This window comes from Oncorhynchus mykiss, chromosome 28, assembly GCF_013265735.2.
Source record: "Oncorhynchus mykiss isolate Arlee chromosome 28, USDA_OmykA_1.1, whole genome shotgun sequence".
Classification (NCBI taxonomy): domain Eukaryota; kingdom Metazoa; phylum Chordata; class Actinopteri; order Salmoniformes; family Salmonidae; genus Oncorhynchus; species Oncorhynchus mykiss.
Window position 1 is genome coordinate 19,243,219 of NC_048592.1, and position 15,650 is coordinate 19,258,868.

General features: G+C 41.2%; 2 protein-coding genes across 6 annotated transcripts in view; one reads left to right on the plus strand and one right to left on the minus strand.

Annotated features, from left to right (window-relative positions):
• pkia (cAMP-dependent protein kinase inhibitor alpha) overlaps positions 1-12,715 on the minus strand; it is a 46,735-nt gene extending 34,020 nt beyond the window's left edge. Inside the window, exon 1 of the mRNA XM_036965998.1 lies at positions 12,428-12,715. Coding sequence (XP_036821893.1) covers positions 12,428-12,484 — 57 coding nt within the window. The 5' untranslated portion in view covers positions 12,485-12,715. The remainder of the gene's footprint in view (positions 1-12,427) is intronic.
• The window catches only part of LOC110508681 (catenin delta-2), a 104,622-nt gene that overhangs the window by 25,738 nt on the left and 63,234 nt on the right, over positions 1-15,650 (plus strand). For 3 of the 5 annotated variants that reach the window (XM_021589394.2, XM_021589395.2, XM_021589396.2), the window contains one exon: positions 120-232. In XM_021589394.2, the coding sequence (XP_021445069.1) occupies positions 120-232 (113 nt within the window). Of the gene's footprint in view, positions 1-115; positions 233-13,437; positions 13,535-15,650 lie in introns of those variants that run through there. The other 2 variants (XM_036965994.1, XM_036965995.1) reach the window with 2 other exon arrangements.

Sequence of the window (15,650 nt, forward strand, 5' to 3'; positions counted from 1 at the left end):
AACATTTGAATTGTCAATCTTCTTAAGCATAATTGCATGAATACATACAGTAAGCGAGATCTTATGTAGCACAATACAGGTATGCTTACTGACAATCACATTTTCATGTCTTTCGACAGGAGCTGCAATTTGAACGGCTGACTCGAGAGCTGGAAGCTGAACGGCAGATTGTCGCCACCCAACTGGAGCGATGCAAGCTAGGATCTGAGACCGGCAGCATGAGTAGCATCAGGTGTGTTCAGTAGAGTGGCGCCACATGGTCTCTCTTTCCCTCCCTTCCTCTCTCTGCTTTCTTTTACTCCTCTGTGATGCCATCCTGTTTCCCCATCCTCCCCAGCCCCTCCCCTACCTGTTTTCATCAGGTGTGTTCAGTGGAGTGGTGCTACCTCCCAGACCCCCTACCTGTCTCTTTCATTAGGTGTGCTCAGTGGGATGAATAAACTATTTTGTAGCTTTTCCATCAGAGACAGACAGTCCTTGGAACAATATGGGGGTCAGTCAGCAAGGTTGCTGAAAACCTGGGTGGAGATATAGAATTAACAGCCAGGTTTTGTGGTTTTAGTGCGGTTCACGTTGGAGAAAAGATAACACGTTCATGTTCTTTTACCCCTACATCCCCCAATATCACATCTTTCCAATCTCAAAACAGAACAGACACATTAAGAAACACGACTGACTGTCTGGCACATAATAGCAATAATAGCCTAGTATGGCATCAAGGGGCCAACACAACAGAATATTCTGTGTCTCTTTTGTATACATACTTTAACCCAGAAGGGATTTCATCCACAAACTAATTAGTCATCCTTTTATTGTAATTCTCAATTCAATTTACGACAAACAATGAGCTAGAAGCTCGTTCTGATTTTCAATTAACCATTTGACCTCTTAAGCACTAAACTCTGTCTCTCTCGCCGTGGAATCCTTTTGAATAGAATCTGCAGAGGAAAATGTTGTGTGGGATTTATGAAAGTCTGTCTAATCAGACAACCAATGGAATGCTCTAACTTGATTGCATGTTCAGTAATAATCGTGTTGTGTGTGTGTGTATTGTGCAACATTTTTCTGGTGGAGACTCATCTTTGTGGGGTCACTATGAACCATTTAGGCTGATTATACCAAAGTATTCCCAATCAAAAACGATTAAACTGCTCCGGTTTATGGTAAAACCCTGTCATAACATTAAATGGACCACTTCTTAGCAAACATGTTGATTCACCATTGTAGTAACCCAGCATTTCCATAACAACACTTATCCCCAAACTAGTAATAGTGACGTCAGTGTGTTCTGGGGTTGAAAGACCTTAAGAGTTGCTAATGACTCGCCTACTCCCCCCTTAATACGTCAGGTCAAATGTCTGGGGTGGCATATGTTACCTTATCCGTTAACTCAAACTAAGAGGATCATCCACCTGCAGAGCAAAAGAAACAGATTCTCATCCACAGTATTATTACACCAAACTTCTTGCTGTTGCTGGATCTGAAGACTTCTCAGTGAGATTCACAGGACTCACATTGTTAGTTGACCAACTTGGGTTGAGTAAGGCACATGACATTGTATTCTGTCAAAACAGGACCCTAATTTGTCCCAATAGTGTCTCAATGTGTGGTTAGTGTCCATTTACTGAGGAGCCAGTGTGTTTGCGTCTTTGTTTGCGTGTGCAGTGGGCCTATTTCCTTATTTCCCATGATGCTTGGTCCAGACACATCACTTTTATCACTGTTTTCCATCCGCAGTCAATCCATTATAGGCTAGCTCCTACCCACAGATAATCTTTAATCAAGACTTCCAAAAACATCAGATTCCTTAACCCCTAGTTTCCCAGTCAGGCATTGATTACAGTTGACTGAAATATTGGTTGATTGACTGACCTTGAAACAAGACCCATTTGAAAGGGGGAAGTTTTTAAAGGGCCCGTGTCAAGATTCCATCATGACAGCTCATCCTCCTCTCAGACTTTTAAAGGGAACATTACATAATTAGGTTGCTGTTAAACATTCTGATTGGTTTCATCCTTCCAAGTAAAAGTCCCAATACGACATATCACTTCATATTTTGGGAGAAATGTAGATATTTTATATTTGACCGAAGTCAAGAGAAGAACTAGAATAGCACCGGAGGGGATGGCTGACTGCAAACCAATTGTGCTATTTTGTTTTTTCGCATTGTTTGTAACTTAGTTTGTACACAATGTTTCTGCTACCGTCTCTTATGACCGTAAAGAGCTTCTGGATATCAGAACAGCAATTTACCACCTCATACTGGACAAAGATTTTTTCTTAATGAGTCTGACGCCAAGGATATACTGTTACTCCCGGCCAGGCCCAAATCCCCATGATTCGCATGAAGAAAAGACGGAGATACAGGGGGCGCAGATCCAAGTGCCTTCTGAGAATTCGTCAGCGTGTGGGTAACCCGCCTCTACCATCCGTTCCATTGGCCAACGTGCAATCACTGGAGAATAAACTGGATGAGCTCAGTTCGAGACTATCCTACCAACAGGACATTAAAAACTGTAATATCGTATGTTTCACAGATTCGTGGCTGAACGATGACACAGCTACTATACAGTTGGCTAGGTATTCCGTGCATCGGCAAGACAGAACAGCTACCTCTGGTAAGACGAGGGGTGGTGATGTGTATCTACTTATCAATAACAGCTGGTGCGTGATGTCTAATGTTATGAAAGTCTCAAGGTATTACCCCCCCCCCCCCCCCCCCCGTGAGTTAGAGTAGCTGTAGACCACACCGTCTACAAGAAAGCTTTTATCTGTATTTTTTGTAGCTGTCTATTTACCACCACAAACCGATACTGGCACTAAGATCGCACTCAATGAGCTGTATAAGGCCATTATCAAACAAGAACTTGCTCATCCAGAAGTGGTGCTCCTAGTGGCCGGGGACTTTAATGCATAACTAGAGGGAAGAAAAAATAAATGTGTAAAAATAATTAAAAAATTAAACTCTTGACCACCTTTATTTACTCCACACACAGAGAGGCGTTCAAAGCTCTCCCTCGCCCTGCATTAGGCAAATCTGATCATAATTATGTCCTCCTGATTCCAGCTTACAAGCAAAAAACGAAAGTAGGAAGTACCATGATGTGCTTTGAAAGGCTGGTCATGGCTCACATCAACACCATCATCCTGGAAATCCTAGACCATTCCAATTTGCACACCGCCCCAACAGATCCACAGATGACTCAATTGCAATTGCACTCCACACTGCCCTTTCCCACTTGGACAAAAGGAACACATATGTGAGAATACTGTTCATTGACTACAGCTCAATGTTCAACACCATAATGCCCACAAAGCTCATCACCCTGGGAATAAACACCTCCCTCTGCAAATGGATCCTGGACGGGTAAGGGTAGGCAACAACACATCTGCCACGCTGATTCTCAACACGAGGGCCCCTCAGTGGTGTGTGCTTAGTCCCCTCCTGTACGCCATGTTCACCCACAACCATCATATTTCAGTTTTTTATTTTAAAAACATTTGCAAACGTTTCTGAAAACCAGTTTTTGCTTTGTAATTATGGGCTATTGTGTGCAGATTGAGGGTGGGGGGGGGGGGACTATTTAGTAAATTTTAGAATAAGACTAACGTAACAAAATGTGGAAAAAATAAAGGGGTCTGAATACTTTCAAATGCACTGTATCTAACCACTAGCAGTCTTGAAACACATCACTTATTAGCAGTACAGCATTTCTTGTATTGTTAAACAAAATCACGATAAACCTTTACCATTGTAGTAGACATTGAACATCTATAACCAAACAAGCTAAAACTGTGTTGTTGGCCGATGGTAGCCATAGCTAGCCACATGCTAACCTGAGTGCTAACGTTACTAGCAGCAGTAACAGTAAATCCAGGTATGGTTAACAAACATTGGCTACCATGATATCCTGCAAGTTATTGGCCAATAAAGATCAGGCAGTTAAGCAAAAACATACTTTGAAATAAACAATGACATTAATCCTATTGGTATTTGACCATTAATTTCTGCAAACGTGCATGGTTGCAGGAGTTTTTTTCTAGCTTGCTTGCTTATTTCACCCCCAAACACCATGCTTGATCCGAGTTGGCCAGTTTGTTTTGCATGGCCCGGGGAACTTAGATAGTTGGCTATCATCTACTAGCAAAACAACATGACAAAACACTTTGGGCACTTTACTACCTACTTACCCGATTCACCTCCATCACCAGCAGAATGTTGCTTTATTCACGTCAAAGCCGCAATATATTGGTATGATTTTTTGATTAATGTAATTCAAATTGCAAAAATAGAAGTTCATATTTTATTAACTTTTGCATACTGCTTAGATGAAATATAATCAATCTAAGTTGTTAGAGTTGTGGAATATATATTGTGCAACCTTTCTTTTAAGACAGTTTGTTTTCAAGTCTTTGAAATGGATAGTTGAGGGCAGAAAGGTTTGATGTGAAAGGCATAGGATGGAAATGTATTTTCTTGCTTACTCAGTGTTGTATGAAGCTTGAAGGACATTCCCTGTTCCTCCTCCGCCGCTATCTGAACCTGAGTGTGGTGCCCCTGGGGTAACTGAATGTCACAGTGAAGGTCGGGGTGGGGGTGATGATTAGGCCAATAATGGAGGAGCCGTTCTCTCCTCTGACAGACAGGAGATCTCATCCCACTGATCAGTTACTCATAGAAGACTACACCACACCAGACCAGACCATATGGGTTAGCAAATAGAGAATCCAATATTGGATTCTACTGGTCAATATCTATGTCTTCTGTTTTACAGGACCTGAGGTGGTGTCTGTGAGCGACCAATCATGCATGTGATCTGATGATTGGTTTCTTATTCAACATTTATGAATCCGATGTTGCACCAGTTTTTTTGTAATTGAAAAAAAATCTAAATGCCAGAGGAACTCTGTCACTGAACCTGAAAGCACAGTGAAACAATTGCCTGTGGTCATCTTCTGTATGCTTAATATATGCACACTACAGATTGCTATAGTGATGGGAGGGGACCATCGATACAGTTATTAGATCTATATTTGACTCCAAGTATTAATTAGTAAAAATATATACAGTGCATTCGGAAAGTATTCAGATCCTTTCCCTTTTTGTTATGTTACAGCCTTATTCTAAAATGGATTAAATAAATAAAAAGTCCTCAATCTACACACAATGCCCCATAATGACAAAGTGAAAACAGGTTTTTAGAAATGTATGCAAATGTATTAAAAAAACAGAAATACTTTACTTACATAAGTATTCAGACCTTTTGCTATGAGACTCGAAATTGAGCTCAAGTGCATCCTGTTTCCATTGAGCATCCTTGACATGTTTATACAACTTGATTGGAGTCCACCTGTGGTACATTCAATTGATTGGACATGATTTGGAAAGGCACACACCGGTCTATATAAGGTCCCACAGTTGACAGTGCATGTCAGAGCAAAAACCAAGCCATGAGCTTGAAGGAATTGTCTGTAGAGCTCCGAGACAGGATTGTGTCGAGGCACAGATCTGTGGAAGGGTACCAAAACATTTCTTCAGCATTGAAGTTCCCCAAGAACACAGTGGACTCAATCATTCTTAAATGGAAGAAGTTTGGAACCACCAAGACTCTTCCTAGAGCTGGCCACTCGGCCAAACTGAGTAATCGGGGGAGAAGGGAGGTGACCAAGAACCCGAGGCTCACTGGCAGTGCTCTAAGGTTTCTCTGTGGAGATTGGAGAACATTCCAGACGGACAACCATCTCTGCAGCACTCTACCAATCAGGCCTTTATGGTAGAGTGGACAGACGGAAGCCACTCCTCAGTAAAAGGCACGAGAAAGCCTGCTTGGAGTTTGCCAAAAGGCACCTAAAGGACTCTCAGACCATGAGAAATAAGATTCTCTGATCTGATGAAACCAAGATTGAACTCTTTGGACTGAATGCCAAGCGTCACGTCTGGAGGAAACCTAGCACCATCCCTACGGTGAAGCATGGTGGTGGCAGCATCGTGCTGTTGAGATTTTTCAGCGGCACGGAATGGGAGACTAGTCAGGATCGAGGGAAATATGAACAGAGCAAAGTACAGAGAGATCCTTAATGAAAACCTTCTTCAGAGCGCTCAGGACCTCAGACTGGGGCGAATGTTCACCTTCCAACAGGACAATGACTAAGCACACAGCCAAGACAATGCAGGAGTGACTTCGGGACAAGTCTCTGAATGTCCTTGAGTAGACCAGCCAGAGCCTGGACTTAAACCCGATCAAACATCTCTGGAGAATCCTGGAAATAGTTGTACAGTGACGCTCCCCATCCAACCTGACAGAGCTTGAGAGGATCTGCAGAGAAGAAGGGGAGAAACCCCCCAAATACAGGTGTGCCAAGCTTATAGCGTCATACACAAGAAGATTCTAGGCTGTAATCGCTTTCAAAGGTGATTCAACAAAGTACTGAGTAAAGGGTCTGAATACTTATGTAAATGTTATATATATACAGTGCCCTGCGAAAGTATTCGGCCCCCTTGAACTTTGCGACCTTTTGCCACATTTCAGGCTTCAAACATAAAGATATAAAACTGTATTTTTTTGTGAAGAATCAACAACAAGTGGGACACAATCATGAAGTGGAACGACATTTATTGGATATTTCAAACTTTTTTAACAAATCAAAAACAGAAAAATTGGGCGTGCAAAATTATTCAGCCCCTTTACTTTCAGTGCAGCAAACTCTCTCCAGAAGTTCAGTGAGTATCTCTGAATGATCCAATGTTGACCTAAATGACTAATGATGATAAATACAATCCACCTGTGTGTAATCAAGTCTCCGTATAAATGCACCTGCACTGTGATAGTCTCAGAGGTCCGTTAAAAGCGCAGAGAGCATCATGAAGAACAAGGAACACACCAGGCAGGTCCGAGATACTGTTGTGAAGAAATTTAAAGCCGGATTTGGATACAAAAATATTTCCCAAGCTTTAAACATCCCAAGGAGCACTGTGCAAGCGATAATATTGAAATGGAAGGAGTATCAGACCACTGCAAATCTACCAAGACCTGGCCGTCCCTCTAAACTTTCAGCTCATACAAGGAGAAGACTGATCAGAGATGCAGCCAAGAGGCCCATGATCACTCTGGATGAACTGCAGAGATCTACAGCTGAGGTGGGAGACTCTGTCCATAGGACAACAATCAGTCGTATATTGCACAAATCTGGCCTTTATGGAAGAGTGGCAAGAAGAAAGCCATTTCTTAAAAGATATCCATAAAAAGGGTTGTTTAAAGTTTGCCACAAGCCACCTGGGAGACACACCAAACATGTGGAAGAAGGTGCTCTGGTCAGATGAAACCAAAATTGAACTTTTTGGCAACAATGCAAAACGTTATGTTTGGCGTAAAAGCAACACAGCTGAACACACCATCCCCACTGTCAAACATGGTGGTGGCAGCATCATGGTTTGGGCCTGCTTTTCTTCAGCAGGGACAGGGAAGATGGTTAAAATTGATGGGAAGATGGATGGAGCCAAATACAGGACCATTCTGGAAGAAAACCTGATGGAGTCTGCAAAAGACCCGAGACTGGGACGGAGATTTGTCTTCCAACAAGACAATGATCCAAAACATAAAGCAAAATCTACAATGGAATGGTTCAAAAATAAACATATCCAGGTGTTAGAATGGCCAAGTCAAAGTCCAGACCTGAATCCAATCGAGAATCTGTGGAAAGAACTGAAAACTGCTGTTCACAAATGCTCTCCATCCAACCTCACTGAGCTCGAGCTGTTTTGCAAGGAGGAATGGGAAAAAATGTCAGTCTCTCGATGTGCAAAACTGATAGAGACATACCCCAAGCGACTTACAGCTGTAATCGCAGCAAAAGGTGGCGCTACAAAGTATTAACTTAAGGGGGCTGAATAATTTTGCACGCCCAATTTTTCTGTTTTTGATTTGTTAAAAAAGTTTGAAATATCCAATAAATGTCGTTCCACTTCATGATTGTGTCCCACTTGTTGTTGATTCTTCACAAAAAAATACAGTTTTATATCTTTATGTTTGAAGCCTGAAATGTGGCAAAAGGTCGCAAAGTTCAAGGGGGCCGAATACTTTCACAAGGCACTGTGTGTGTGTATATATATATATATATATATATTTTTTTTAAATTATATTCTAAAAACCTGCTTTTGCTTTGTCATTATGGGGTATTGTGTATAGATTGATGAGGGGAATTTAAAAAAAAAAAAAAATTTAGAATAAGGCTGTAACATGACAAAATGTGGAAAAAGTAAACCGGTCTGAATGCACTGTATGTGTATATATATATATATATATATATATATATATATATATATATATATATATACACACATATGTATATATATATATATATATATATATATTTTTATTTTTATTTTTTAAATATATTTTATGCTACTGTAGGTAGCGTTAGCTAGCACTTATCGGCTATACCTGAGCCAAACCTCCGGTCTTTTTAATCCTATAGCTTGTTCTCCATCTTCTTTTTAAATAGTGAGCCAACATGTTTTCAGCACTTTTCACCTTGACTGATGAAAAACTTGTTTTCTCATGCTCTCCTCTCTGCAGCTGACATTTAAAAAATTTAAATTTGTTTACCTTTATTTAACTAGGCCAGTCAATTAAGAACAAATTCTTATTTTCAATGACAGCCTAGGAACAGTGGGTTAACTGCCTTGTTCAGGGGCAGAACGACAGATTTTTTTTACCTTGTCAGCTCGGGGATTCGATCTTGCAACCTTTCGGTTACTAGTCTAATGCTCTAACCAATGCCCCAATAGTGAGCAATATCCTTGGAACATCAAATCGCAATACATATCGTTTCGGCACCTAAGTATCGTGATAATATTGAGGTACCAGTCCTAGAGTGCTAAATTTAATCATGTGTCCTACATATTTTGCATCGCATCCACTTCAATGAGTAAAATAGACAATTCCTGAGATACTTTTTGAAAAACAGCTCTGCCATTCTATCACACACACACCTATTTTCCCCCGTAATTTGCCTCAGCAGAAATTAGACATGGTTAGACTGTTCCCTGGGGCTAAGTCTGGTCTAGTTTATTGCCGTGGCTATGTTTGTTCTGATCTTCAGATCTTCAAGTAGTCATTGTTTTGTCAGTCTGAATCCTTGTTGATAGGGCTGCAGCCTGCTTATTTAATAGTCTAACAGGGGCTCCTGTAGGCAGAGCCCAGGTGGTTCTGTGCTCCATTCAGGCCAGAGCGAGCCACTTCCCAGGGCGTGGGTTTGTCTACCTCCTAAACGCTGTTTGTTGGGCACAGCGAGGGCGTATTAAGCGGAAGCTGCCAGCTTAGTCTCTCCTAGTCTCCTGTGGCTTTAGCAAATACTGTAGTATGAAATGCAAATGGCACCATATTCACTTTATAGTGCACTACTTTGGACCAGAGGCCTATGGTAGTGCACTATAGGGAATAGGGTGCCATTTGAGACTATACCACTGAGGAAAGGGTGAGAGACATTATGGTGCATGTGTGGTATTGTGCTCTTTGTTGCTTTCAATGTCATCATGTTGGAATTTCGATAACTGACACGGTTTGATAGACATTTTTTTTTAAAACTGGGATTGAGATCATGAAATGCAGCATGTTTGACAGCAGTTTCAGAATTGACATAACAGTAAGAAAAGGCAAGTTATATTGCCACAATATATCTATTGTTCTGCATCAGATTGCAGATTGATTGTGCACTTGGTATATTGGTATATTCAAAATCCTGTATGAAATACTGGGCTGTTGTATTGTCTTACATTTAAAAGTAAAAATATGTAAGGACATTTGAAGGTCCCCCCTCCTGTTAAATAGCATCAAATGAAATTGTATTATGTGTCTTCTAAATGCCATGCTCACAATGTACTGGCATCTTTCTGCTCTGATGAAACATTGCTCGATTTTATTAAAGGGCATCCAAAAGGCAATGGCTTTGAATTGTGAATACAGTTCAGGTGAATGGACTGTATTATATTTTCATTCAAACATGTTCACATGACATTACATCAAAGGACTGCACTGTGTCAACAATCACACTGTGATAAATTTCACTTCATATCCTCATATTTCCACATTACATTATAAGGGAATAGTCTCGACAATGGATGCTACTACTACCTCAATATCTCTCTTTCTGTCACTTTCTCTCTCTCAAACTTCCCTACTCTCTCTCCATCCATTGACTCTGTTTATTTTCCTAACAAAGCCGTCACCTGCATTCTAAATGACAGCATCCGGTACCATCCGTAAGGTCTTCCTTATTGATCTAAACAAGTGACAAGGTTAAAGACTTCTTGCACTTGAAGGCAATGGAATGGACGCCTGGTGTAATAAGCCTTTTAAACCTCCCTTCTTTCTCCCCCTCTTCCCTCCCCTGTCTGCTGTGTACCCTGGAGTGCCTCAGACAGACCCTGTCTGATTGTAAAGAATATTAAGCTTATTAAGGGTGTCTGGGCAAATGAATGACTCATACTAACTGCCTTCCCTGTACAGTATAGGAAGACAGGGCACAATGATTCGCCGGCCAATCCGTTGTGCCTAAGCAGTGATAAAAGCTTCCAAGCTGATGGTCAAGGCTCTGGCTTAATAAATCTGTCTTAACTCTGTAGACTTGAGCCTGGCCTTACCGACTGAAATACTCTAGATCCAGCTTCCAGCGGAACATTACACTTAACCCTGAGACTAGAACAGTCAGTTTGACAGGCCAGCTGGATCTGACAAACATAAGACAGAAAGAGAAGGTGTTGGATTTGGTGATTGTTTTTCCCATATGAACTTACAATTCCACATGAAAGGGAGATTATCACGTGAAAGTTATTAATAATGTAAAACCTCACATTTCACATGTGAAACTGTAATTCACGAGGTGATTTAAAAAAAAAAAATCTCCTCACATGTGGAAAGATGGTGTTTACATGTGAACTCTAAATTTAATACATGTGAAAATATGGTTACACGTGAAATTTAAATTCATGTGAAAACAGCTATTTCACATTTGAAACTGCAAATTTGATATGTCTTTTTGTTGTTGTTTGGGTGCACTGAATTAGAATGGAAAGTGTGGTCGAGACACTGCCATCTTGGATCTGATTCTCTCACTGAGCCATCCTAAATATATCTCTGGATATCTGCCACTCAATAATATAGCCTGGCCTGCGCTCATCACAACTGATAACGAATATGGCAGAGATCTCTTAATGAAGCAAAGAGCTCCAGTTCAAAACCATTTCACAGCTTAGCCTCCATCTGTGTGTCTGCCAGAGACTGTTCCTCTCTGCCCGGGTACCAGTGGTCTGTCTCTATCACACCCAGAGCCAGCCAAGTGGAAGGGTGGTGACTCAGTAGGATGAGCCTGCAGCAGAGCTAATCTCATGGTGAGAACCAACATGGCTCCTCTCGTCTGATTCAGTCTCATTTCTTTTTGGACCATTATAACAAAGTGGGTCCAATTTGGCAGGATATGAATTCAATTTCCCCAATTTAAAAGGTTCACCAGAGACAATTTGGTCAGACCTCCTAGTATTTGTCATACAGGGCCTCTAATCAGCATAATCATTGAGAATTATAAATGGCGGTGCCTGGTGTATGTAATATAGACACATAGGCAGAGTTCTCAGGTCTCAAAACTAATTGGCCAGAGGGACCTGGGCGTGCTGACAGTTACAGTAGGTGTCTTCAGTGCTAACATTTGGATAATAGAAACCTCCTCAACCTGACAGTGAAATCAAACAGCAGGAACCCAGATAGGTCCCTAACAAAGGGAAATGTGACTTATTCAAACTAATTAAGGAAGACCAATTGCAGAAATCCAATTTTAGTGGAGTGTGGAGAAGAAAGAAAATAGTCAAACTTCCACAGAGGAAGCTTAGGTTTTGCACACCAATATGCTATATCCAAAAACGTCTAATGCCTAAGATAGACCTGCGTGTTTTTGAGCCATGGCCGAGGTTACTGAAGCATCTAGGTTGTTACCATCAACATGGTAAATCCTGGACTATGAGCTTCATAAAACCTATTATAGACCCAGTCGGTATTAGATAGAACGTCACGACCCTGTGGGGAAAACAACCTGTGGTTACCTAGGTTACCCCATTGGCTCACAGCTAAATGTGACCTTTTTTCAAACACAATTTTCTTGTTGTCTGCTTGTTTTAGTGAATTACAAAACAACGACATTTAAGAAAAGTACAACATGTCTAAAGATTAGTTTTCAACATTGCCTGCTCCCTAGCGTTCTCACTACTTAGAAACAATTGTAGGGCTTACCTCATGCCCCTTTTCATGACGATGCTAGCAGCCACTTGAGTGCTAGCTAGTTACCGACCAGAACATTAAGCTAGCCAAGACCAAAAACACAAAGAAACAGACCGTACAGCTAAGTAGTGAGTGGAGTTACAAACGGAATGTCTTACCTGTGATGACATGTTTCCCACACACGTAGCTACGTGTAGCCTACTTGGACACTGCATCCCCACATTTCCCACACCGAATAGCCTGAAGCCACAGGGCTTTTCTCCCAGGCCCGTGGGAGGTTTGAGAACCGTAGGACGGATTTCTGATCTGGCTACATGTACATTGAACAACACAGCAGCTTTTCGACATGTTTAGTTATTTCTGTATGATTAAAAAAATATATATGAAGACGTTCCATTTGGGATCAATATGGGAAAGAATGTTTGTTTTCTCCCATTTGTGGTCGAGTGGAGTTCCTTCGGCAAGGAGACCCACAGCTCCGCTAAAACCATTGACAACTGCTGTTTTCAAAGGATTGTTAAATACATTGCAACCATTTAGTTGTAATATCGTCACCTTGAAGTGCAGTCAGACCTACACATTTTCGATTATTCCATGCAAAACAATTGTGCACATTTAGCTCTATCAACAGTTATGCAGCAAGTAAATGCATGCTTTTGATGATGTCATTTCAGATAGGTAGGGTAGCCTCACGATATCTCTCAATATTGGCCACCATTAATTGGATATTTGAGTGATATAAAAGTGAACTATACCTGACAAGTATGAATGGTTTAGGTTCATTTCCCATCTTTTGTGGGCTCTGCCTGTCAAGCAGGAGAAGGGCACATTTGCCGTTGTACTGTTAGCTGATAATGTTTACTTTCCAAGCAACCGGTAAAAACTTGGCTAAACATAGTGGTAGGTAGTCCTAATGTATGTTTTTCTCCAACCAATGTGGGTCTACTTAGTGAAGTTATAGCTAACATGATCACCCTTTCAACATTGTTTTTAAGAGTGTTTAATTACGATTGCTGCTGATAGACATGATATAGGCTACATTGGTTGATGGACCACTTCAAATTGTCTAGCTAGTTCATAACAGATCACGTCAATATGGCTAGTTAACAAGCAAACTTTCAAGGGATAAACTAGATGACTATATAAAAATATTGTTGGATTTTCTTGCCATCTATAGTGGTGATGACAGTAGTCTGGCTGACAACTTTACCAGGAGGAGGATTTACCGATGTCAAGCTCTTTCCAAAAACCTAATCTCTGATGAAGTAAGCTAAATCATGTTGTTTTCTTAGCTAGTCACATGCCAAATGGATAGGCTACCTTTACGTATTTGAAATGACATGATCAGTTGATGTTTACTTCTCAAGAAAACCATGCAGTTACTTGCTGTACAACTACAATGAGTTAAATGTGGAATAATCGGTAATGTGTAGTTCTGACTAACCTCAAACGGTGATTTTATTAAAACAAAATAGTTAACATTTATTTAGCAACCCCTTGAAAACGGCACGTAGTTGTCAATTGTTTTAGCGGAGTTGGGGTCTCCTTGTCCCCCCAGCTGTCAAATCGAACGTATTTTGACGTTTTATTGAAAACTACCTATATCCGAAGCCTGTTGGAAAGACTGTTTTGTTGGTTCCAGATTGTGTTGAAATACAGCATTGAGCACCTATTCGGAGAGAGTGTTTGCATCCTAAATGGCACATTGTTCCTTATATAGTGCACTACCCTGTCAAAAGTAGTGCATTACTTAGGGAATAGGGTGCTATTTGGGATGAAGTAAGCGTGTTCTATCTGCGCAGGTAACAAGTAATTAAGAGTCACCATGGCGATTCAAGGACATGCCTGGCTTCTTTCTTTCCTTCCTTCCTCACAGGAACTGCCTGGCGAACCTTCACCATAAGGAAGCTTCCCACTTCCTTGACTCAGCAGACTTCCCCCAGTTGATCTGTTTCTCCTGGGATTTAAATGAGGGAGAATTCATTTCCATCAGGGCTGTTTACCTCTTCTCACAGTCACAGACCCCAGCTTCTCACTCTAGTGTTTTTCAATCTATTATTTCAATGCACTAGTGCACACTAGGGATAAAGTCCCCATTGTGCCCAGTCCTGATAAAATATATTATCCAAGATGAGGGAAAAAAAGAAACACATTATAATTGGATTCCAAATGTGTTTATTGACCAGATAAAATTACCGGATTTCTATCCACTATCTCTGGCTTTATTCACTGTGGCTAAGCCATTCTCTGTTTCTTTCTCTTCTCTCTCTTCTCTCTCTCATCTTTCTCTCTTCTCTCTCTCTCTTCTTTCTCTCCTCTCTCTCTCTCTCTCTCTCTCTCTTGTAATGGATTCTGGGGGTGTCTCAGCTCTTTTAGTGAATGACTGCCTTTGGGATGTACTCATTTGTACCATCTCATGGAATCCCTCTCATCATACCACTGACACCACCAGTGCAGTGCAGCGTCCACTGAGTGGATACTACACTGAGTGGGAAGGATGTAAGTGATGAGGTAAAACCATACCCCTCTCTCAAGTATCTTAAAAACCCTCTTTTAGTCTCACTCTCACTGTTGGCAACATACTCTCTGTTCAAATGAGAGGGGCGGCCAACCTGCAGAAATAGATATCCTAACAATTTAGTTAAACACAATAGGTGTTTAGCTACTCTGCTATTTATATCTAATCACATCATGTTGAACTCCATGCCCACTGCCACCATTAGATGTTACTATGACAAAGTAGTCTCCCACTCTATCCTACAGTCTAACAAGGTCGTCAGACAGGTGCTATGCCTTTTTATAGAATAGAGTGGGGTCTACTTTCTACTAGATTTGTCATCTCTCCACTCTCCAGTCAGTGAGCAGCTCCTCTATTGCATATTAGGGCGTCCTCCTCTGGCCTCTGTGTAGGCCTGCCACTGTGAACCCTAGCAGTGTTTGGCCTGCTCAGGCCGTGATCCCTTCTGGTCTCCTCTGGTTTCTCCTTTCACATTCATCTGTAGAGAACAATGGATTGCTCCGTGCATATTCTCTACACTGTCACAGCCTCTCACACATCATAAGGGAGCAGGGGTCGGGAATGGGAATACTACTCCTTCCTCAGACCCATTTGAATGAATGATTGATCAAGATCTGCGTTGGAGTGTAAGTTGCAGTATCCAAATGTCACACGAGGCACATTGAAATATTGATGCTTTCATCTGTACAGTATTTGCACAGAAAAAAATAGGAAAGCTTTGGATGAGCTCTCATGCCATGCATGATGTGAATGCAATGCATTCCTCCACATGCATGTTGTGGGAGAGAGGGTTTGTACTGGGGAAATGTTGTTCAACGTTCCTTCACTGTACTGTATATTCAATGAGGGGGTGGGAGGGAGTT